General features: G+C 41.9%; 1 protein-coding gene across 2 annotated transcripts in view; it reads left to right on the top strand.

The window, feature by feature from the left end:
- Nucleotides 1-23,823, top strand: part of TNRC6A (trinucleotide repeat containing 6A) — a 93,724-nt gene that overhangs the window by 49,140 nt on the left and 20,761 nt on the right. For both annotated transcript variants that reach the window (XM_015563978.1, XM_015563981.1), the window contains 7 exons: nucleotides 5,605-5,994; nucleotides 15,577-18,156; nucleotides 19,429-19,605; nucleotides 20,483-20,658; nucleotides 21,821-21,853; nucleotides 23,362-23,442; nucleotides 23,724-23,775. In XM_015563978.1, the coding sequence (XP_015419464.1) occupies nucleotides 5,605-5,994; nucleotides 15,577-18,156; nucleotides 19,429-19,605; nucleotides 20,483-20,658; nucleotides 21,821-21,853; nucleotides 23,362-23,442; nucleotides 23,724-23,775 (3,489 nt within the window). The remainder of the gene's footprint in view (nucleotides 1-5,604; nucleotides 5,995-15,576; nucleotides 18,157-19,428; nucleotides 19,606-20,482; nucleotides 20,659-21,820; nucleotides 21,854-23,361; nucleotides 23,443-23,723; nucleotides 23,776-23,823) is intronic.

Below are 23,823 nucleotides of genomic sequence, written 5' to 3'. Positions count from 1 at the left end.
TTTTGTCTGACTTACTGGTAACTCTGTTATGTTTATGTTCTATCTTATGCTGTTTCTTAAAAGTATGCTAGTGAGAAAAAGGAATGGATGGTTATATTGATCATTGAAACCATCTGATTGGTGATTTTATAAATTTCTCCTATGCTAATTAATCTGTGCATTTTCCTCCTTCTTCTGAGATCAGTGTTAAATGCTTCCCTCCTTGAGCTTTTCAAATTATTTATAGAGTTGAGCTTAAAGAAATATTTTAATTTTAGAAAATGTTTTCTATTTTAAATTTTTAAAAATCGGGTTAACTAGTAGTTTATTCTTCCATAGAACCATGCCTTGGATTTATTGCTTCACTTTTAAAGCCATCGATTTCTATTTTATCTTTACTAATTCCTTTCTGCTTCCTTTGATTTGCTTTTTTTTTTTAATATATACTTTATTGATTTTTTACAGAGAGGAAGGGAGAGAGATAGAGAGCTAGAAACATCGATGAGAGAGAAACATCGATCAGCTGCCTCTTGCACGTCTCCTACTGGGGATGTGCCTGCAACGCAGGTACATGCCCTTGACCGGAATCGAACCTGGGACCTTTCAGTCTGCAGGCCGACGCTCTATCCACTGAGCCAAACCGGTTTCGGCTGATTTGCTTTTAATTTGAGTTGGATGCATTATATTCATTCTTGTTTGCTGAAAATAATTAAGGCTATGAATTTTTCTTTGAGCACTGGTTTAGTCATATCTTAAAATTTATTATGTAGTTGTTTTTGCTGTTATTTTCTCAATAACCCTGCAGGTTTGGTACTTATTACTTAACTCAAAATTTATTTAAGGCAATTTTATTTGCGAGTTTTATTGTTTCTACTGTGATTGCATTATAATTCAGAAATATCTGTCTTCTACTTTTTGCAGTTTGTTGATGTTTTCTTTAGAAACTGTGTGTACTTTTTATTACTGTTTCTTGGGTACTTGTCAAAAAGGTGTTATCTGTTTTCAAAGTATATTGTTTTGCTTTTATTCAGTTTTCCTCTGTCTCCATTTGGTTTTATATATTTTGAGACTAAGGTTTGATATATAAAAGTACTTAGCTATTTATATCTTTTCAATTGGTTTTTTAATAACCACAGAATATCTCTTATCCTTTATAATGCTTTTCTCCTTGAATTTAAAAAATCTGATATTACTGCTGCTTTCTTTAAATTTTGTTAGCATTTCTTGGTAGTATCTGTTTCTACATCCCCATCCCCACGCCTCAACTCCCAATTTCCCTGCATTGTTTTATTTCAGGAGCAATTTTTTAAAAACATATTTTTATTGATTTCAGAGAAGCAAGAAGAGGGAGAAAGAGATAGAAACATCAATGATAAGAGAGAATCATTGATTGGCTGCCTCCTGCACACCCCCTTTTGGGGATCAAGCCCGCAGGCATGTGTCCTTGACTTGAATCGAACCTGGGACCCTTCAGTCCGCAGGCTAACGCTCTGTCCACTAAGTGAAACGGGTTAGGGCTCAGGAGCAATTTTTGCAAAGTATATTCCTTAAGTTTGATTTTTATTTTCTTAACTCCTATTTAAGAGATTTAATTAACAAGTGAATTTAACACATGCACATTTATTAACGACAATATTGGGATAGTTCTTTTTGTTGCACTTTCTGTATCTGTTTAATGGATCAAGTTTTCTTTTTTCGTTTTTTTCTTCTTCCAATGGTTTGCATGTTTACTGATATAATTATCCTAAGTTTTAACTACACATGCAAAATAGCCAGTATTTTACATAAATTTTATAGTATTTATTTATAGTTATTACCCAACAACTTTGCCCTCCACTCCACCTACATACACTGTTAGTTTCTCCTTTGCTCTTTACTACTACATCTCATGTTTACGCTTGAGATTTAACTTCAGGTTATTTAGTTTTGTAATTAATAATTGCATTGTCTTAAGTGTTTTTATTTTTTTTCTGCATTATTTTTTTGTCTTAATGTTTTTACTTATTTCTAGCCCCAGAACTGACTACCTATCTCAGCCTTAGTTTCCTTGTGGCACTTGACTGATAAGAACAGCAATTGTTTGACGTAGGAGTGGAGTTGCTGGGTGGCATGTACATCCTGCTTCCGAAGTCCCAGTCACTTTTGAGGTAGTGTCAGGGTTCTCATACATGTCTTCATGTGGGCCATTCAGTGTTTTATGTAGGTTATCTTCTGATTCCTTGACTGCATTAAAGAATATTTCCCTATTGCTCTCTCACACAAATATCATCTTGTTTGGGTATTAAATTGCTGTCACCATCATTTCCTCTTAATAAAGTAGCAGGCAAGCCTGTTTTTCAGTAGAGGGTAGCTGTACCACTTGCAGGTATATTCATGTGCCAGATACCACTCTGAGTCCCAGGACTAAGTATGTAAAAGCTGAGTTAGAGTTTTCTTTTTCTTACAATTTTATAATTACATATACTTTTTTGTTGTTTCAGAGGTACTTTAGAATATCCAGTGGCTTATATTTTTCATGACAAAGGAATATACATTATTGCTACATTCTGGGAGCATTAAATTGTTTGGGAGACAAAAATTTCATACATAAAGCAGTTAGACCCAGAATGTACGTGGCCCAAATGATTATTAATAAGAGGCTTTTCAGTTGCCTTAAGAAAAATGGAAAGAAGCCTGGCTGGTGTGGCTCAGTGACCTATGAACCAGGAGGTCATGGTTTGATTCCCTATTGGGGCACATGTCATGGTTGCAGGCTTGATCCCCAGTGTGGGGCATGCAGGAAGCAGCTGATCAGTGATTCTCCCTTATCATTGATGCTTCTGTCTCTATCTCCCTCTTCCTTCCTCTCTGATGTCAGTAAATATATTTTTAAAATAAGAGGCGAAAATCATATGTTAAAAATTATTAGTTTGGCTCAGTGGATAGAGCGTCGGCCTGTGGACTGAAAGGTCCCAGGTTCGATTCCGGTCAAGGGCATGTACCTTGGTTGTGGGCACATCCCCAGTGGGGGTTGTGCAGGAGGCAGCTGATCGATGTTTCTAATTCTATATCTCACTCCCTTCCTCTCTGTAAAAAAATCAATAAACTGTATTTTTTAAAAATTATTAGTATTGCTCTGGCTGGTTTGGTTCAGTGGTTAGAGTGTCAGCCCACAGACCAAATTGTTGTGTGTTCAATTCCCAGTCAAGGACACGTACCTCACTTATGGTTTTGATACCCAACTCCGGTTGGGCACATGTGGGAGGCAACCAGTTGATGTGTCTCTCTCGCATTGATGTTTCTCACTCTCTCTTTTCTCCCCCCATCCTTCCTTCCACTCTTCCACTCTGTTTGAAAATCAGTGGGAAAAATATGCTCAGGTGAGGAATTAAAAAAAAAGTGTTGCCCTGACCAGTTTGGCTCAGTGGATAGAGCGTCGGCCTGCGAACTGAAGGGTCCCGGGTTCCACTCTGGTCAGGGGCATGTACCTTGGTTGCAGCACATCCCCAGTAGGGGTTGTGCAGGAGGCGACTCATTGATGTTTCTCTCTCATCCATTGTTCTGACTCTCTATGCCTCTCCCTTCCTCTCTGTAAAACGTCAATAAAATATATTTTTTTTAAAAAAGTGTTGCCCAGCCAGTGTTACTCAGTGGTTGAGCATCTATCCAGGAACCAAGAGATCACCTGTTTAATTCCCGGTCAGGATACCTGCCCAGCTTGTGGGCTTGATCCCTGGTAGGGGACTTGCAGAAGGCAGCGGATCAGTGATGTTCCTCTCTCATTAATGTTTCTATTTTTCTATCCCTCTCCCTTCCTCTCTCTCTAAAAATAAATAAAAACATATTTTTATAAAACTATTAGTGATATAATCTAAATCCATCAGTTTTTCAGAGAAAGGAAACACTAGTGGGGCTAGATTGTTAAATGAGAGGAGGCTGTAGAACTGAGGGTGTGTAAGTGGAAATTTGGTGACTATTGGAAACTACACAGGTGACCAACACTTTATCACAGCATTATACGCACTGTTGGCATTTGAATAAACACTTGTTTTATTTGGGCCACAGCTTCTGTTTCCTGAGTGTTTACATTATGCTGGATACTAGAACAAGACTGTACTGTGTACACAAGGAGAAAGACAGGTATAATCCAGCTAGTGAGTCTTGGCTGTTTTAATTTCAGGCCTGGAGGTTTTAACCCTTGAACAGTTTTCTGTGTCCTCACAACTCACGTGGAGACATTTCACTTTATTTATGTGACAATGGCATTTGTAAAGATGCATCAGAATCTCACAGAAACATTAAGCTGCTACAGAAGTTGAAGGTGGTATTGTGCCACTGTTTATAGATAGCCGTGTGTTTGGTGCCCTGTGAACAATCCACGTATGTAACCTAAGGACAGCCCTGCACAGTTTTCTCCTCGAGCCATGAGCTCAGTTAGCTTCCTGCACTCGCCCAAAGGCACAGAGCTTAGGGAGGGCCACCTGGGCTGGAAACCTGGTCCGGCTCGTCCAGAAGTTCCTGTGCCGTGCTGTCTCCATGTAGTTCTAGAGATTGGGCATACCTTCCTGGTTTAGGCATTTCTGTCCGTTTGTTTACTTATTTAATCTCTTCTAGGAGTTCAGAAATTCACTATCTGTAGTTCCTGATTGTTCATACAGTAGACAGATAGCTACTTCTGAGATTTATTTCTCCCATTTTGATCAGTCTCATAGATTTCATCCTGTTATCTTTCTCTTTACTTCCCTGTTCTCAGTATGATGCAGACTTTACATTTTAACACAAAAACATTAACTTTGCCTTTTTGTAAAGAAACAGACAAATTATTACCTCCCTCCCTCCCTTCCTCCCTTCCTCCCTCCCTCCCTTCCTTCCCTCCCCCCTTCCTTCCTTCCTTCCTTCCTTCCTTCCTTCCTTCCTTCCTTCCTTCCTTCTTTCCATCCTTCCTTCCTTTTTCAAGTCTCACCTGAAGATATTTTTCCCCGTTGATTTAAGAGATAGAGGGGACAGGAGGGAGGGAGAGAGGAACATCTATGTGAGAATGACACATCAGTTGGTTGCCTTCTGCACATGTCCTAGCCAGGGAACCAAACCTGCAATCCAGGTATATGCCCTTGACTGTGGATTGAACCCACGACCCTTCAGTGAGCAGGCTGATGCTCTACCCACTTAGACACACCGGCCAGGGCGACAGATTGTTTTCTACTCTTGTTCTTGTGTTGTCTTCCAAAGATGAAAAATAGAGGCCAAATACAATAAACATGAAGCAGGGTAAGAACAGTTACCAGGAATCGAGGATTCTTTCAGGGTTACCAGAACTTTACTGTGAGTTCCATAGTTGTATAACCAGTGCCTGTCCTCCAGTCAGAGAATAAGATGGACTAGGGATCGTAAGCACAAGCTGTCATGCACCCAGGAGTGGCAGTGGTCTCCATGACCTCGCTGGATAGGGAATTAGCAGAAGGCAGAATGACTGCTGGTAGTGATCTCTCCCAGGAAAAGGAGCCCGTGAATGAGGATGTCCCCGCACATTTAAAGTTTCATTCCTTTAGGATTGTTTTTCTTAGTGCCTTTTTACTTAGATGGCTAACTATGGAGGTACACTTTACTGGCTAATCTTTTCCACCCCTTTTCTTTTGTCGGGATCAGTGCCAGAACAGATAAAGCCCAGTGTAAGCCAGCCTCAGCCTGCCAACTCTAATAACGGCACTTCCACAGCAACCAGCACTAATAATAATGCCAAACGAGCCACAGCCAACAGTCAGCAGCAGCCGCAGCCGCCACAGCAGCCGCAGCAGCAGCCACAGCCACAGCAGCCGCAGCCACCACAGGCCTTGCCTCGGTATCCTCGTGAAGTACCACCACGATTCCGCCACCAGGAACATAAGCAGCTTCTAAAGAGGGGTCAGCATTTTCCTGTCATAGCAGCAAACCTGGGATCTGCTGTTAAAGTGTTAAGCAGCCAGTCAGAAAGCAGTGCTTTAACAAACCAACAGCCACAAAATAACGGAGAGGTGCAGAGCAGCAAAACCCAGTCAGGTGAGAGAAGGTGCTTCTTACGAGACTTCAGCTGTCATCACTAGCGGTGTAGCAGGTTTATGAATTCATGGCTTTGGGGTAATGTATTTGTATTCATTAGTATCTGGGTAGCAAAATCACGATTTGTACAGGGAGTTATGAAGAGGGAGTCTTGAAATGTTGCCTGTAAGGTCACTGCCCCTCCTACTTTACAAATCCTTTTAATCATTCTCCCTCCAGGTTCTACCTATTCTAATAAGCAGCTTAGAGTTCAAATTGATCATGCGACTATAACTAAAATTGAACACTCCCCTCAGTTATATTCTAAGCAGTTAGACATATTATTGCATTCAATCCTCAGCAACCCTGTAAGGTGTAAGCTGTTCTTCTCTCCACTTTTCATTAGAGGAAACTGAGGCACCAAGCCATGAAATAACTTGCCTAGATCACTCAGTAACCCATGTGCCATTAAAAGGCTGCCACTCATGAGAGTCATATTCAAACAGCACATGCTTTCGGTTGTTGCCTCAGAGTGGCTTTTCTCAGCTCAGTAATGATTGTGAAGCAGAAAGTACATCTAGTATGTGATTACGATTTTCTCAAAGCCCCGTGTGTTACGGCATGTTGTTCTGATAGGTTCTGAGGGTTGGTTGCTTTGTCCATTCCCTTTTCAAAATATTTTGAAGCTTTTATCACAGGCCAGATAGAGAATTGAGAATCAAGATTCCCACACATGGCAACACTAGCATACTGGCAATGAATCAAGTCTCTGGAGCCAAATGGACCTGGTTTTCGTATCCTAGCTCCACCTACATGCTCCATGTATGTGAGTCTCACCCGAGCAGCCCTCTCTACTGTCCCAGGCAGATGTCACTGTCCCTTTCTATGCTCTGTCTATGGAGCAGGAGCTGCTGTACGTATTATGGTATTTCACAGCTAATAAGTAGCAGGGCCTGGACTCAGCAATGTCTGTCTGACTCCAAAGCTGTGCTCATGACAACCATGCTGTGCTTTGGCAACATACTGGCTGTGATGGGTAAGGAGGAAGAGGACAAAAGTGCAGTTTTTCTAGCGTAGGGAATTAGAACAGCACGTTGTAATTGGAAAGGATAAAACTTGAATTATCACCCTGAGTTAATACTCCCTCCCCTCCAGACAGTTATTACCATGTGAGCTTGGCTAGATCACTCAGCTCACTTGAGCCTCTTTCCTACTCTGTCAGTGTAGGCAGTACTATCCAACCTGTAAGATTGCTCTGAGGATTGAATTAAGTGACATGTTAAAGCAAATAGCTTAGTGCCGAACATTGGGCACTGGATGAATTCTCTCCCCCAAAAGCTGTACAGAGGACCTCCACTTTTCAGAAGGAGAGTCTGCTTTAGACACAGTCCTGATGCTAAACAATTGATAAGTTGGTTTCAAGTTCATCTCTGAAGTCAGATTGGAAGCAGATGTATTGAGTCATCAGTATAATAAGAAATGCAGTTAAAACCTTAAGAGAGGCTATTATACAATAAATACTTGAGTACCTACTGCAAGCTAAGCAATGGTGGTATGGTGATTAAACAGGGAAGTGGGTGGTAAGTTGAGAAAATGATACATGTTGACTATATTATTTTTCAGTTTGGGAAATGAAAGAACAAAGCTGTTTTTGAAATGTAAACAGCTGGAGTGTAAGAGTCTTGTTTCTCAAAAAGGGACATGGTTCAAAAAATCCAAAAGCGTTACCGATGTACATTCAGATGACAAAGCCTAAGATGTGGGCATAGGAAGATGTCTTCAAAAGAGTCTGAGAAGGAGAAGTGTCCCACCTGTTCCAAAAGGACTTGACAAGCGCGAACAGCATTCATGTGGAGGGTGGGAGGAAGTTCAGGTGCAGCCGCCTGACTGCAGTCTGAGCTAGTCCCAACAACTAGAGTGCAGATGTTGAGGAAAAGCATTCTGCAGGAGAACCAGATTTGTGCTTTTGTCTCTGTAAACATTTGTGAATTCCCACCTACCAGCAGATGTCACACATTTACATTAAAATTTCTTTGTGGTGCTACTAGGAATGGTTGTAGAAACTTTAGCCACAGAATAGACCATTGGGTATCTGTGAATCAGGGAAGACTTCTTAAACAGTTAACTGTGTCCCAGCTCCTGAAAGGTTAATAGAACAATATAGTGACCAACCCTTAATTTAGCCTGGTGGTTGTGAGGAGCAGTGTCGTGGACAGCATCGCAGCACAAGCAGTGGCCCAGAAACAGACATTCTGTGTTGCGAACTATATGCAGTTCAGAATTGTGGGGGTCGATCTGTTTTCATTTTTGTCTGTATTTACATTTGGCTTTTTGTTTCCTGAATAAAGATAGTTAACGGAGTAGAATTGACATTTAAATAACTACATTCATTACATACATAGAAATGTATGTAGTCAGAGGTTTGTGCAATGCTGGATGTGTCTCCCTTTTCCTCATATAATGCAGTTCTCATTTATCCAGTGCAGTCTGGGAGTGGGAACAGTGCCTATATGAGATTGGGTACTTTATAAATCAGAGGTCGCAAACTAAAATGCCTTCACAAGCTGGCAGGTAAGTGATGTAAAAGGTGAAAGGGAGTGATGGGACCAGGGGTAAATGTACTGATTTTTGTACCCTGCCTGAAATATCTTTACATTCTCATGTCACGTTTTTTAGAACTCTGTGCTAGTCAAACCAAACAACTCTGCAGGCTGAGCTCAAACAGTGACGGTTTCAGCTGATGCTCTGAGACCTTTTGCAGTTGATTCCGTAGAGCCATGAGGCATCAGGCCCTGCTACTGCCCAAATGACACTGGAATTTGTGGAGGACGAATGCTTAACAGGGCTGGCTGCAGTTCTGTTCCTATGGGCCAAAGGGTTCCCAACCCACATTTTATCATCCAGCTTACATGATAAATACAGAGACACTGAACGAATAGAACAGTGAACCTCTGTATGCCATCCACCCAAATCTATCAGTTGTTACTACTTACCTATGCACCCCCCCCCCATCATATAGACATACATGTGTGCTCAAACATTCATTTCTCTTTATCTTAAGTACTTCCACAGGTAATTTCCTAAGAATAAGGACAGTCTCCTATACAGCCGTGGTACTATGATCACCGTTACGCAAAAGGGGGACACTCACATTTCTACTGGTTGTCCCAAGAATGTCTTTCTGTTTGTTCACAGTGTGGTATCACGTATATAAAATATAAAACACACAAAACAACAATGTATTGCTTAGTGATGAATTAAAATAGCATTTTGAGAAGTTACCACTTGGTTATGCAGTGGGAAAGGAAGGAGATATACTAGTAATCAGAAGGGTTACACAGGGGTTTCATACTAAAGCGAGTAGTATATTTCTTAAGGTGAGCGGCATGCAGGTGTTTGTATAGGACTCTTTGTATCCTTTCTTGCTTTAGAATTTTTTTTTAAAGGAGCTCAGGGACATTGGGCTATAATGGTGAAACACGAAGACTTGGGGGAAATATAAATGAAAAAATGTTAACATTAAAATTTCCAGTGATGTCTAAAGAATAAAATACTGTTCCTCCACCTGTGCTCTTCACTGTCTTTTCTTTTTTATGTTTTTATTGACTTCAGAGAGAGGGAGGGAGAGGGAGTTAGAAACATTAATGATGAGAGCAAATCATCAATTGGCTGCCTCCTGCACTCCCCCCCTGCTTGAGATCGAGCATGCAACCCAGGCATGTGCCATGTCTGGGAATCGAACCATGACCTCCTGGTTCATAGACCAGCACTCAACCATGGAGCACACCGGCCAGGCTCACTGTCTTTTCAATGAATGTGGTACATATCCTTGCTGTTCTGTAACTTCCAACTTGTACCTTCCCCTTGGTCTATGAACATACTCAAGTCTTGCCCAACTTGTACCTTCCCCTTGGTCTATGAACATACTCAAGTCTCTGTCACTCTTTAAAATAAGTTGCTTTAAACTCCCGTTCTCTTGAGACCATTCTAGAATTTCTTTCCTCCACTTTGTCTCAGTTCTTGAAGGAGTAGCCTGTACTTGCAATTTACTTCAGTCCTTTGTAATCTGACTCTACTCACTTGACTAATAACATAGCTCCTTCCAAGGTCACTCACTGATCTGTTAATATCAAGTACAGGCTTGATTTTACTTTTAAATGTGATAAAAAACAGACTTTTAATAGGTATCTACATGTTTTATTGTTGATCACTTTCTCCTTAAAGCCCTTTCATTTTTTTAAATATATTTTATTGATTTTTTTACAGAGAGGAAGGGAGAGGGATAGAGAGTTAGAAACATCAATGAGAGAAACATCGATCAGCTGCCTCCTGCACACTCTCTACTGGGGATGTGCCAGCAACCCAGGTAAATGCCCTTGATCAGGCTCGAACCTGGGACCCTTCAGTCCGCAGGCCGACGCTCTATCCACTGAACCAAACCAGTCAGGGCAGCCCTTTCATTTTTCATTGACCGTTTTCAGGTTTTATTCCTCCAGTAGCTTTGTTTCAGATCACTCCCATTTTTAGGTTCACGTGTTCCAGTCTGGATGTCTTCAGCTGATTTGAGGCCCCTCATGTTCAACTTGTCCAAAACTGAACTCATTATCTTAGCACATGCCAGTTTCTCCTCCTCATGCCATTGCTCAAAAGCTTGGCATCCCCATTCATCCAGTCACCCATGTAGAAATCTTAAAACCATGCTTGACTCCCCTCTTCCTTCTTAAGGTCATGGGTTTGCCATGCCCTGCTGATTTTAACTCCAAATGTCTCTGAGTCTTTCTCTCTCGTCTGCACTGCTGCCACCATTGGCCTGGCTGAGGCACTCGCCCTCCGGTCTAGAGCCCCAGCCCCAGAATGCCCTTTAGCTGTCCCCCACTTCCCCCACCCCAGTTCTCAAACCAGAACCCAGTCATGGTCCACATGTTGCATTTAGTTGTGGTATCACCATTATCTTTAATCTAGAACAGAGGTTGGCCTGTAGCCTGTTGGTCTCCACTCCCAGTTCTTTGCCTGTTGTCTGACTGCTTTCAAGCTACAGTGACAGAGTATTCATTGGCAGAGTAGTTGCCACAGGGAGCACCTGGCTGGCAAAACTTAAAATATTTACTGATTGGACTTTTACAGAAGTTTGCCAAACCCTGGACTAGAAGCTAGAATGACTGAAACATTTTGTACTTTCTCATGTAAGTGATGTTCGAAATTATACATCTAAGATTCTCGTATTTCCAATGATACCATTTCATACTTTCTGGAAATACTGTAAAACTTCAAGTATTATTTATTTCTTAAGGTCTTTCCTTTCTGGAGAGATTGAAAGTCTTCAAGGCAGAAAGCACATATTTACCGAAATATGCTAAAAATTTAATAAGAAAAAAAATATGAATTTTCCTGGCTCTAACTTCATCCTGAATAAACCACTTGACTTATCCGCAGTCTTTGTCCTGCCCCACACGTGCTCGCTGGGGGTCCTGGGCAGGTGCTGTGCGAAGCACTCTTGCATTCTTTCTCAGGGGTAGTGCTCGCGCTGCTCCACTATCGAGGTAATTGTGTGTGAGAGCAGGATGCTGGTGACATTTTGGACTTCAGCTGTTTCTCAGTGTAGTACAGTCATCCAAATCTTAGTTGCCTCAGCAGTGCAATATATAAAATTTTGTGTTTTGCATGCACTCAGCAAAACTCCACTGTGCCCTTTGTTCCACCTGCTTTTTACTGTTTCTTACTCTTCCTTACTCTTTCCTGTAAGAGTTTTATGGTCATCTACTTAATCATGTTTCTATACATGTGTTCTCCAGATCATTTATAATGATGGGTTTTAGCTTCCTTGTCTTTAAGGAACTAGATTGTCTTCCAATTCTGAAATAGTCTGACTGGGAAACGTTTTAGTTGTGATTGCTGAGGAATCTTACTCTATTACAGCTTGTTAGACTAGTATCTACACACACACACACACACACACCTGTGTTTTCTAGTTAAGCTGCAGCATTTTCCATACACACACACACACACACACACACACCTGCGTTTTCTAGTTAAGCTGCAGCATTTTCCGTAAGTAAAAAGGTCCTGTGATTCACCCTTGGTAAATGCAGTTTTGAGAATCTTTTAATTTAGTGTTTTTGGAAGTATCAAGTTCCAAGTTAAAAAATGAAATTTTATCGAGTAATTACTGTCGGCACCTCTCCTTATTTTACTTGAATACATAGCAGAAGGAGAATTTAAACCACCCACCATCTCCAAACGAAGTTGGGACTAGATTCTGAGAGAAATTTTCACTAGCAATTCAAGGTCTATGATAGAGTTAGTTTGCAAAATGTGTATTTTGCTGGCTTTTTTTTTTCTTTTTTTCGCTTTTGATGTATGTTGACATTTTAAAAGCTTTACTTTTTTGGCAAGTAGTCAAGCCTGCCATTTTTAAAATTTCTTTGATTTTATGTATAGAAGTTCTCATTCGCTGATAACTTCATGTTTTCCTCTTTTAACACTTAGATTTATTTGGAAAATTGCCTCATTTTAAAAAACCTTTTTTCCTACGGATTTAAGAAGCTAACCTGAGGCATGCCTCTGGGCCGCTCTCTGCTCAGTTGAAGTGCTTAGATGCCCTGGCAGGGCAGTGCTGTTCAACTCAGGGGATGCAAGTCGCCTGCCCCTCCCACTTGGCCACTCTTCTTTTTGAGATTTTTAAAAATTCTCATTTGTTTTATATGAATTTTTAATCACTCCCAATCAAGTTACAGATTCTTGTTAGCGATTTCTTTTGTTTTGTTTTTTAATATATTTTATTGATTTTTTTACAGAGAGGAAGGGAGAGAGAGAGTTAGAAACATCGATGAGAGAGAAACATCGACCAGCTGCCTCCTGCACGCCCCCCACTGGGGATGTGCCCGCAACCCAGGTACATGCCCTTGACCGGAATCGAACCTGGGACCCTTCAGTCCACAGGCCGACGCTCTATCCACTGAGCCAAACCGGTTTCGGCTAATTTGTTTTGTTTTGTTTTTTTAGCGATTTCTTATAATTGGATTAAACTTCAAACATTGTTACAGGTTCCTGTTGAGAAAATTTCCGTACCCATCAAGTTGCCTTCAATATGGCATGCAATAAATTCAATCACATGTTACTTGAAGGGTTTTTGTAGCTTTATTCCAGGTTGCTTTATAGTTTTTTGTGACTGCTACAATGAAGCTCTTCTTTCCCATTATATTTTCTTGTTGATTATTCCTGGAATATGGAAAACTATTATTTTTAAAATGTCAATCTTTTCTGTTTCTTTTCTACTATCTTTACCTCATTTGGGGGTCATATTTCATTGGTTAGTATTTCCAGCACAAGACTGTTTAGCGGTGCTGATGACAAATATTCCATCTTTTTCTGGTTATGGGAATGCATCTGATGTTTCATTGATAAATTCCAGGTCCCTCCCTCTATTTTCAGCTTGGGTGGTTTTGTCTGATATTCCCAATCTTATATTCTTATTCCTGCTGAATGGATGTGGCAACACATACACACACACCACACGCGCGCGCGCGCGCACGCACACACACACCAAAGAGCAAATAATGGTAACAGAAATACTTTTGCTATAGCCGATAAAGAGACAATGATGGTGGCTTCATTGCTTTAGATTTGGAGAAAAGTGGATGAATTTGGGGGCTTGGTGACGTTTGAATTTGCTGTGCACAGGAAGGAATCAAGGATAAATCTTACCGAGATGAGGAAAATGAGTAAATAAGTGGTATTATTTTTTTCTTTGGGGAGAAGGTACTTCGACAGGGGGCGGTTGCCGGTTGCCTGTGCTCTAGTGTTGCTTCAAGGACTCAGTGACAAAGTGCCCATGAAGCACATGGGCCGTACTGCTGAGTAGTGTTGCTGGCAGTTCAGGTGCTGGCATGTTGATTTCTTTATATCAAGTATGACGGACTGGCTTTTTGATACCCTTAATTTCCTGTGGGTACTGAAAGATGTCAGCTTAAAAAATGGTTCTTGCCCAGCCATTGCAGATCAGTGGTTGAGCATCAACCTGGTTCACGGTTCAATCCCCAGTCAGGGCACATGCCTGGGTTGCGGGCTCGATTCCCGGTGGGGAGGCATGCAGGAGGCAGCCAATCAATGATTCTCTCTCATCATTTTTTTCTATCTCCCTCTCTGAAATATATATATATTTTTACATATATATATATTTTTTAAATGATTCTTAAATGGAGTAAAAATCAGTCACTTATAGAACTTTAAAATAAATCTATGTTGAATTATGTATACATTTTTGGTGTCTCTGTAGTAGTCCTTTTTTCTGCTACTCTCTCTCGTTCCATCACCTTTTGCTGCTTAACAGTTGTGCTTTGAGAGAAAATGATGTTACTAATAGGAACTGATTTTTCTATTGTAATATCCTAATAGTGAGTTACATTTATTTTCTAGGCCTACAACCCAGAGGTGGGTTCATTAGGTATAGGGCATGACTTGAGCATATGTGTTAAAAGCACTGCAGCCCGCTGCCGTGGCTCAGTGGCTGAGCATTGACCTATGAACCAGGAGGTCAGGATTCGTTTTGATTCCTGGTCAGGGCACATGCCCAGATTGTGAGCTTGATCCCCAGTGTGAGGCGTGCACGAGGCAGTCAATCGATGATTCCCTCTCTCCCTCTCCCTTCCTCTCTCTGAAGTCAATAAAAATATATTTAAAAAATAAATAAAAACCTGCGGGAGATGAAGCAACCTGCCTGAGGTGGCCAGTGAAAGTTAGGGTCAACGGGTCACCCCTCCCTCTCTCTGAGTCCTACGTGGTAGTTATTCTTGTATTAGTTATTAATTATTGTATTTGTATTACAACTGTAAATGTACTTTTGTCCATCCCTGCATTTCTAATACATTTCCTTAAGTTTGGCCTGTTCATTTGCCCTTACCCATCTGCATCTCAGACTTTTCTCCCATGTCGGGTCTCTAAGCCTGGGTTGCTTCATACACACTAATGCATTGCTACCACCTCATCCTTCCTCACATGAACTTCTTCTACTTGCTGATAAGTTAGGAATTAATTCATTCAGCAAATATTTATTGAGTAGCTCTTATGTTCCAGATACTGCTCTAGGTTCTCAGGACAACATTGATGAGCAAAGTGCAGACCTCCCTGCCTGTGTGGAACTGATTGGTGGATGTGATGTAACCATTGCCCTTGTAACCGTACTGCCAAGTTTTGGGTTTTTTTTTTAAGAAATTAGTTCGTCTTTTTTAAAATTAATCAGTTTATTTATTTATTTTTAATCCTCACCCAAGGATATTTTTCCATTGTTGTTTTTTTTAGAGAGAGAGTGGAAGAGAGAGGGGAAGAGAGAAAAACATTGATGTGAGAGAAACACATCGATTGGTTGCCTCCTGCACACACCCAGGCCAGGGAGGACAACCAAGGTACATGCCCTTGATCAGAATCGAACCCAGGATCCTTTGGTCTACATGCCGACACTCTATCCACTGAGCCAAACCGGCTAGGGCTGTACTGCCAAATATTAATATCTTGTTGATGTTGAGGAGCCCCATACATGTATGATAGCCACATACATGGCTAATCAATTTTTCAAACACTTCATAAACTTTTGTACTTTTATTTTAGATACTAACCACAACGCTTCCGGATCTCATTATGAAAATTCACAGCGGGGACCTGTGTCTTCTTCGAGCAACTCCAGCACAGACTCTAAGGATGCTGTTGTAAACAACTCCCCTGAGAAAGAAGCATGGCCCTTGGTCCTTGGCAGTGATCCAGAGTTGGCTTCAGAATGTATGGATGCTGATTCTGCCTCCAGGACTGAATCAGAGAGAAACATCACTATCATGGCTTCAGGGAGCACAGGTGGTGAGAAAGATGTCCTTCGAAACAGCACTGGACTTGGTTCCCAAAACAAGTTTGTGGTTGGCGGCAACAGCAATAGTTTGGGTCGTGGAAGTAGTACTGGGCCCTGGGGCTTCTCCCATGGAGCCGTAATAAGCACATGTCAGGTCTCTGTGGATGCTCCTGAAAGCAAGTCAGAAAGTAGCAACAATAGAGTGAATGCTTGGGGCACTGTAAGCTCTTCATCAAATGGAGGGGTAAATCCAAGCACTTTGACTTCAGCTAGCAACCATGGTGCCTGGCCAGTATTAGAGAACAACGGACTTGCCCTAAAAGGGCCTGTAGGGAGTAGTAGTCCTGGCATCAATATTCAGTGCAGTACCATAGGCCAGATGCCTAACAATCAGAGTATTAACTCTAAAGTGGGTGGTTCTTCTACCCATGGTACCTGGGGAAGCCTTCAGGAAACTTGTGAATCCGAAGTAAGTGGTACACAGAAGATTTCATTCAGTGGTCAACCTCAGAATATCACCACTGAAATGACTGGACCAAATAACACTACTAACTTTATGACCTCTAGTTTACCAAACTCCGGTTCAGTACAGAATAATGAGCTGCCCAGTAACTCGGGGGCCTGGCATGTGAGCACAATGAACCATCCTCAGATACAGGTTCCATCGGTTATGAATGGCACTTCCCTTCCTCACCTTAGCAATGGAGAGTCAAAAAGTGCAGGCTCTTATGGTACTACCTGGGGTGCCTATGGTTCTAACTACTCTGGAGACAAATGTGCAAGCCCCGACGGCCAAGCTGATGGTGACACTGTGAACACAACTCTGATGCAGCCTGGCATGAATGGGCCTGTGGGCACGAACTTTCCAGTCACCTCAAATAAAGGAGGAGGCCTGTGGGAGTCTGGGGCCACAAATTCCCAGAGTGCATCCTGGGGAAGTGGAAATGGTGCAAACTTGGGAGGAAGTCGAAGAGGATGGGGAACTCCTGCACAAAACACTGGCACTAATGTACCCAGCGTGGAGTGGAGCAAACTGCCTGGCAATCAGCATTCCAGTGACAGTGCAAACGGCAATGGTAAGAAGTTTACAAACGGATGGAATTCTACTGAGGAAGAGGATCAGGGTTCTGCCACATCTCAGACAAATGAGCAAAATAGCATGTGGGCCAAAACAGGAGGTACAGTGGACAGTGAAGGTAGTACAGAGAGCACTGGACGCCTCGAAGAAAAAGTAACTGGGGAGACTCAGAGTAGAGACAGAAGAAGAATTGATCAGCACACATTACTCCAAAGCATTGTTAACAGAACTGACTTAGATCCACGTGTCCTATCCAACTCTGGTTGGGGACAGACTCCTATTAAGCAGAATACTGCCTGGGATACTGAGACATCACCTAGAGGGGAAAGAAAGACTGACAATGGGACAGAGGCTTGGGGAAGCTCTGCAACACAGACTTTTAACTCAGGGCCATGTATAGACAAGACTAGCCCTAACAGTAATGATACCTCATCTGTATCGGGGTGGGGAGATCCCAAGCCTGCTCTGAGGTGGGGAGATTCCAAAGGCTCAAACTGCCAGGGGGGGTGGGAAGATGATTCTGCTGCTACAGGAATGGTCAAGAGCAATCAGTGGGGGCATTGCAAAGATGAGAAGCCCATGTGGAATGATTCACAAAAGAACAAACAGGGCTGGGGTGATGGACAAAAGTCAAACCAAGGGTGGTCTGTTTCTGCCAGTGATAACTGGGGAGACACATCAAGAAGTAACCATTGGGGTGAGGCTAATAAGAAATCTAGCTCAGGAGGTAGTGACAGTGACAGGTCTGTTTCTGGTTGGAATGAACTTGGTAAAACTAGTTCTTTTACTTGGGGAAATAATATAAATCCAAATAATTCATCAGGATGGGATGAATCTTCTAAATCTAACTCTTCCCAGGGGTGGGGAGATCCTCCAAAGTCTAGTCAGTCGCTGGGTTGGGGAGATTCGGCAAAGCCAGTCAGCTCTCCAGACTGGAACAAGCAACCAGACATTGTTGGGTCTTGGGGAGTCCCTCCAGCTCCAGGCAAACCCTCTGGTACTGGCTGGCTGGGAGGGCCTATTCCAGCCCCAGCAAAAGAAGAAGAGCCCACAGGCTGGGAGGAACCATCCCCGGAATCCATACGGCGCAAAATGGACATAGATGACGGAACCTCAGCGTGGGGAGATCCCAACAAATACAACTATAAGAATGTGAACATGTGGAACAAAAATGTCCCGAATGGCAGCAGCCGCTCAGACCAGCAAGCACAGGTGCACCAGCTGCTGCCATCTGCAAGTGCCATCTCAACCCCAGAGGCAGGCGGCTCCGGTGAGTTGTTACTTTGTGGAGTCAGTCGGATGGTCTTACAAACACTTCACAGGACTGTGGGCCTTGTTTCAGCTTACTTTGATAAGATGTGTTAAACAGTATTTGCTGTGCACACAGAGGCCTGTTTTACTCTAACCCAGAAGCTTATAGGGAAGAAAAGTATAGGTAAGGTGTTCACCATCAGGGTGCAGCTCTGCCTTCGGCAGATCAGGTGTGAGTCTGGCACATGTTGTTCTGTTAGGAATGCTGCCAAAGGCAGGATTGGAAAGGTGGTGTCGGGTGGGGATGCTGTACACTTATCTCAGTTCTTCTGAGTCAAGCTGCACTTTTTCTTCTATTATTGGAATAAAACATCCTCAGAAATAAAGCAAGTGTTAATGACCATGCTCTAAATACTAGGTACTACGTTTGGCCTTAGCAGGGATTGATCTGAGCAGGCATGAAATCCAAGTCCATTAGATGCACTGTGTATGAGTGTGTGTGCCTGGAACATTTGGCAGTGCCTTTCGAGTATATTCCCACTTTCCCTCATAAGGAGCTGATTTCTGTCTGCAAATGATCTTGACAGTGACATTTTCATTAGGTGTCTCTGGAATGTATTGTCTTAATTATTAATTGGATGTGGCAATAGGAGTGTTTTCATGAACAAACCGTTCAATGCCCAATTTTTATCCTGAATATAATTTATTGAATTAATTTAACTAGTTTAATTCTTAGAAGAAACAGCTATCCAAGGGGGAAGGCTGTTCTGTTGTTGTTTTTTTAAACATGTTTATGGCTTTGCCTTTCTTTGCTTTGGACAATTTAATAATATTTCAAAATTTTTAAGAGGCATTGTCCAGCACATAGAAACGTAGGGTGCCTTTTTCCCGAATGATGATGATGAAAGGTTGCATGTATGATAAACATTCTATACACTCACTATTACCCAGCATGATCACCTGCTTTAATTCACTAGGTGTAGTTCAGACAGACTTGACTTTTCAGGAATTAAATTTATCTTTTTAAAAGGAGATGACTTGCCATGAATAAGGTTACTCAAAAGAATCTACTCTATACACAGAGGGCACTTACTGCAGTTAAAGTACAATGATGGGAAGTGACTTGTCTTTACATACTATAGATGCCATTTTTTGCTCATCACAGCATCACTATATAATATGTAAATGTGAAGTTCTTCATCTTTTGTTCCCTAAGTATTCCTTATTGCCTCTGATTCCACTGTACCTCCCTACCATGTGCTGATGACTTCTTTTCCCACACTTTCTAAAGGCTGGGGTGAGCCCTGGGGGGAGCCTTCTACTCCAGCCACAACTGTGGATAATGGTACTTCAGCGTGGGGTAAACCCATAGACAGTGGTCCCAGCTGGGGGGAACCCATTGCTGTGGCATCCAACACTTCCACGTGGGGCTCCAGCTCTGTTGGTCCACAAGCGTTAAGCAAATCTGGTAAGTTACTGATAACCCCTGGTAGCTCTTTTATAGCAGTGGTGATCTCATTGAATGTAATTGATTGGATCATGTCTGTCATTGTTAAGGTAGCCATGTATCCTCATATTAGATGCCACTCACTGTTTGGCTCTTTGAATTTTTAACATAGTTTGCTCTTTACCTTTTTGAATTTTCCTATCTTTTCTCAGTTTCCTTAGAACTGCAACTATTAATGATTTGCATATACTTCACCAAGTCTAAATTATGTTTTACCAAATTAGGTTATCTGGAAATAGTCAAGCAGCTGTCAGCATGAGAGACGGAATATAATAGTCACAGGGACACATATACCAACTGTCTGGCACAGGTTCCAGATGATTCCCTGGACATTATACAGAAAATGAGCAAAGTTCAGGAAAGACCCGGTATTCAGATGAGCATTGTCATTGTCCGATAGATTGTGTATAGGACGCACCGTAGAAATTCCAAAGGCCGAGGGTATAGACAGGATGCTTTCTGCATGTGACCTGCAATACTTTTGGCCACTTGCCCTGAAAATATATATGAAAATGAACTCTTCTGAGTTTCATCTATCTTCTTTGTCCTGTGTGTTGCCATGCAGATGAAGTGCATGCAAACAAGAATGCTGCTATGGTCCCATGTTGAGGAGCCCTCGGATTTGTAAAAGCATGGAAAATGTTTTTTTAGGACTTTTAATAAGAATAAATTCTTGCTTAATGAAACTTTTAACTCAGTATTGCTATGCAAATTTGGGAAGGGAAATAAAAGGGGGCTTTTTTATTCCCACACCCTGCCCTCTTACTGTATGCTCATCCTCCAGAAAAAGTTGTTTTATTAAAGTACGTTTCTCTTTGTATCACAAATCCACAACCAGGACCAAAATCTATGCAAGATGGCTGGTGTGGTGATGATATGCCATTGCCTGGAAATCGCCCCACTGGCTGGGAAGAGGAAGAGGACGTGGAGATTGGAATGTGGAATAGTAATTCATCTCAAGAGCTTAACTCGTCTTTAAATTGGCCACCATATACAAAGAAAATGTCATCGAAGGTAAACATTTCAAGGGCAGTGCCCTTGCAACTTTAAATTCCAAAGGTAGTTTACCCAGAGAAAGTTAATGTTCTGCCCATTTATGGCAATCAGTATAGTTCAGGCAGTCCCCAACTTAGGCATAGCGTCCTGTATGGGCAGCCACCTAGGAAAATAAGACCACAGGAACTTCCTTTCTCCCCACTGCTACAGCTTGGGATTTCTCCTCCTCCCCTCCCACCAGTGCTGCCTGGGACAACCCTTCACCGTAAGGTGTTGCCTGCAGTGGTGAGGAGGAAGAGAAGGGCAAATCTCCATGTTGACTCTTGCCATCGCACTGCCAGTTCATCTCCCATTCCACCTCCTCACCTGAAGTGTCCCGACTTCCCCTGTACCCAGAGTCCTCCTCCTCCTTACCCACTCATTACCTTTGCCCCTTTCCCATCCCAAAAGGTTCTGTGACGAAAATCCCTACGAATGAGCCGAGCTCACATTTGCTTTTATATGTAGGCAGATCTTATTCCCAGACCTGGCTGTACATCAGAATCATGTGGGATTTATCAAAAGTACAATTTCCTGTATCCCAGGCCTACTGTACTTTGGAAATTGAGCCACGTTACATGTCCTAGACAAGCTTCCCAGTGTTTATGCTGCAGAGCCAGGCTTGAGAAGCACAGGTGTAGAGCTCTGGTTCTTAAGAGGTGGTGTTGGATGCTGGTGTCTGATTCTCCTGGAAACCATTTTCAAAACACGTGCCCACTCCCCCAGGTGATTCTGATACATCCTCCCACTCTGCTTGAAACTTCCTTTTTGAGAGACCCCAGGAGTCAAGTATTTTGTAGTACAACTACCTGGCTGCCAGGGTCCCTCTCTTTTAATCCTGGGATTCTAAGTCTAGGACCTGCCATTTTCATTAAAAAACGTTTTTATTTGGCTGAATTTGCCCATTGCCTCACCATAGAGCTTATGAAGTGCTTTCCCATATTTCACATGAATCATTTGATCCTTTTAACCTTCTGAGATAGAATATTGATGAATTTCAGACTAGAAAAAGTGGTGACTTGCCCAAAGTTGCATAGCTAATCAGTGACAGAGCAAGGACTTAAGTTTAGATCTTCCAGCTCCAAACCCCGTGTTCTTCCCACTGGACCATGCTGTTTTGTGACTTTGTCTTTCCTTACAGGGTCTGAGTGGCAAAAAAAGGAGAAGGGAAAGGGTGTGTAGCCTTTTTACTCTTTCTCCTTTGTTTCTACTAGTAAAAATCTTTTAGAAAACAACTGCAAACATTTATTTAGCCTCTGCTGTGTGCCAGGTACTGTGCTTGGTGCTGGGGGTTCAAAATACTAATCTACTAGCTGCACCTTCAAGGAGCTCAGAGTCTAATGCAGTCATTAGGAGCTCTCTAAGCAGTGTCAGCTTGACATTGGAACATGCCTGCAGGGGGGCGGAGGGGGGAGTGTTTTAAGGAAAATAGTAGCTTGACATAAGCAAAATGTTGATTTTTTTTTTTTTAGGAGATCTGGCTATGTAGTTAGACTAAGGGCAGATTGTAAAGGGTTTTCAATACCATGCCCAAGAATTTGAACTTTAGTCTGTATAAGTATGGAGTCAATGAAATTGAATAGAAGGTAACATTGGTTTGACTTTTTAAATTAATTTCTTTAAAGAACTTTAACCAATGATAGGATGAAAGATAAATTGGAAGAAGAAAGAACAGCATTAGGGATCTGAATTGGGAAGCAAGAATGGATACATAGTGGAAGGGACTGATCTGAGAGACATTTGGAATAGGACAGAAGTCCTTGGCAACCAGTTAGTCTTGGGGTGGGAGTAAAAGAGGAAAAGGAATCAAAGACACTTCAGAACCTCACAAAGGGTTAGGTGCTTGCTTCAGAGACCTGCCTTTAGGGGGAAATTAAGCCGTGTTCTGTTCCACAGTCAGAAGGAACAGGTAGTAGCATTGGGGAAGGGAAATTAAGGTAGCGGACTAGGAATGGTCCTGTGAGCTTTACATAAGTGGGAGACGTTGGCCCCTGTGGCTTCCAGTCTCCCTGTCTACCACCCTGCTAACCATGGACCATTCATTCTCTCAACTCACTTTCCAAAGTATATTCTGTGTGACCCATATCCCAACCAGCCTCCGAAAGCCAACACCAACTAGGAGGAACCCCAGGTTTAACTGCTGCTAGGGATGGTGTATTCTTGGCAACACAAATTAAAATTTTGAAATGCTTTACATATGGAATCGTATTTTTTCAAGTATAGGGCACGTAGCATAATTAGATTATGGGGTAAGCTGGTTTCTTTGGGCTAACCTGAGAACCTGATGACTGTGTTCACTTTGGTTTGGTCTGAGAACTCTCTAAAGCCAAACTATAATTGACCCTCAGAACACAGTCCATTTGAAAACTAGAAACTGAGCAGTTCTCTTTTATTCTGAGGCCCATTTTGTGGGTCATGGAGGCCCCTTGCTTCTGTCTTTTCCTTCTGACTGCTTGCCTTCAGGGAGTTCTCTGTACATTACAGCTATACCAGAGGACTGGAGCAAAGGAAGTTGAAAATCCAACAAGTTGATTTAAATTTTTAACAACTCTGTTAAGAGTTGATTGGAGGAGAAATTGGCTAAAAATGAGAGTTGAGAATTGTCTTAGTCTATTAATCCATCGCTATTCCCAGATAAATAGAAATGGCCATGGCATCTTTCTACTCTTTTATTTTACAAAGGGAATGATGAAGGGTGGAAACAAACAAGAAGAAGCATGGATAAATCCATTTGTTAAACAGTTTTCAAATATCAGTTTTTCGGTAAGTGTGTTCTGTTTTCTTAACAAATTCTTTATCTTTGAGTTCTCATGAATAAACTTGAGATTAGAGTAAAATTGGCCCCAGAGCCTTTATTTTGATAGTTTGAGCTAATGAACTGTAGTCACTTATTTAAAAAGGCTTTTTTTATTAGGCAGTGAAAAATGAAGTTTTATGATGCACTTGAATTTCACAAATAATGAAATACCAAGTAAAATTCTTTATTTTTTTATTTTCATTGATAAATTAAGGTCTGCTAACATGCTGCTTTTTCTTAACTTCAGAGAGACTCACCAGAAGAAAATGTGCAGAGCAATAAGATGGACCTTCCTGGAGGTGAGGGAAATGGAATGAGTTTGAGTTTATGTTCATTCCGATGGACAG

This window comes from Myotis davidii, unplaced genomic scaffold (assembly GCF_000327345.1).
Source record: "Myotis davidii unplaced genomic scaffold, ASM32734v1 scaffold150, whole genome shotgun sequence".
In the NCBI taxonomy this organism is placed as follows: domain Eukaryota; kingdom Metazoa; phylum Chordata; class Mammalia; order Chiroptera; family Vespertilionidae; genus Myotis; species Myotis davidii.
This window is presented reverse-complemented; position numbering and strand designations above follow the sequence as displayed.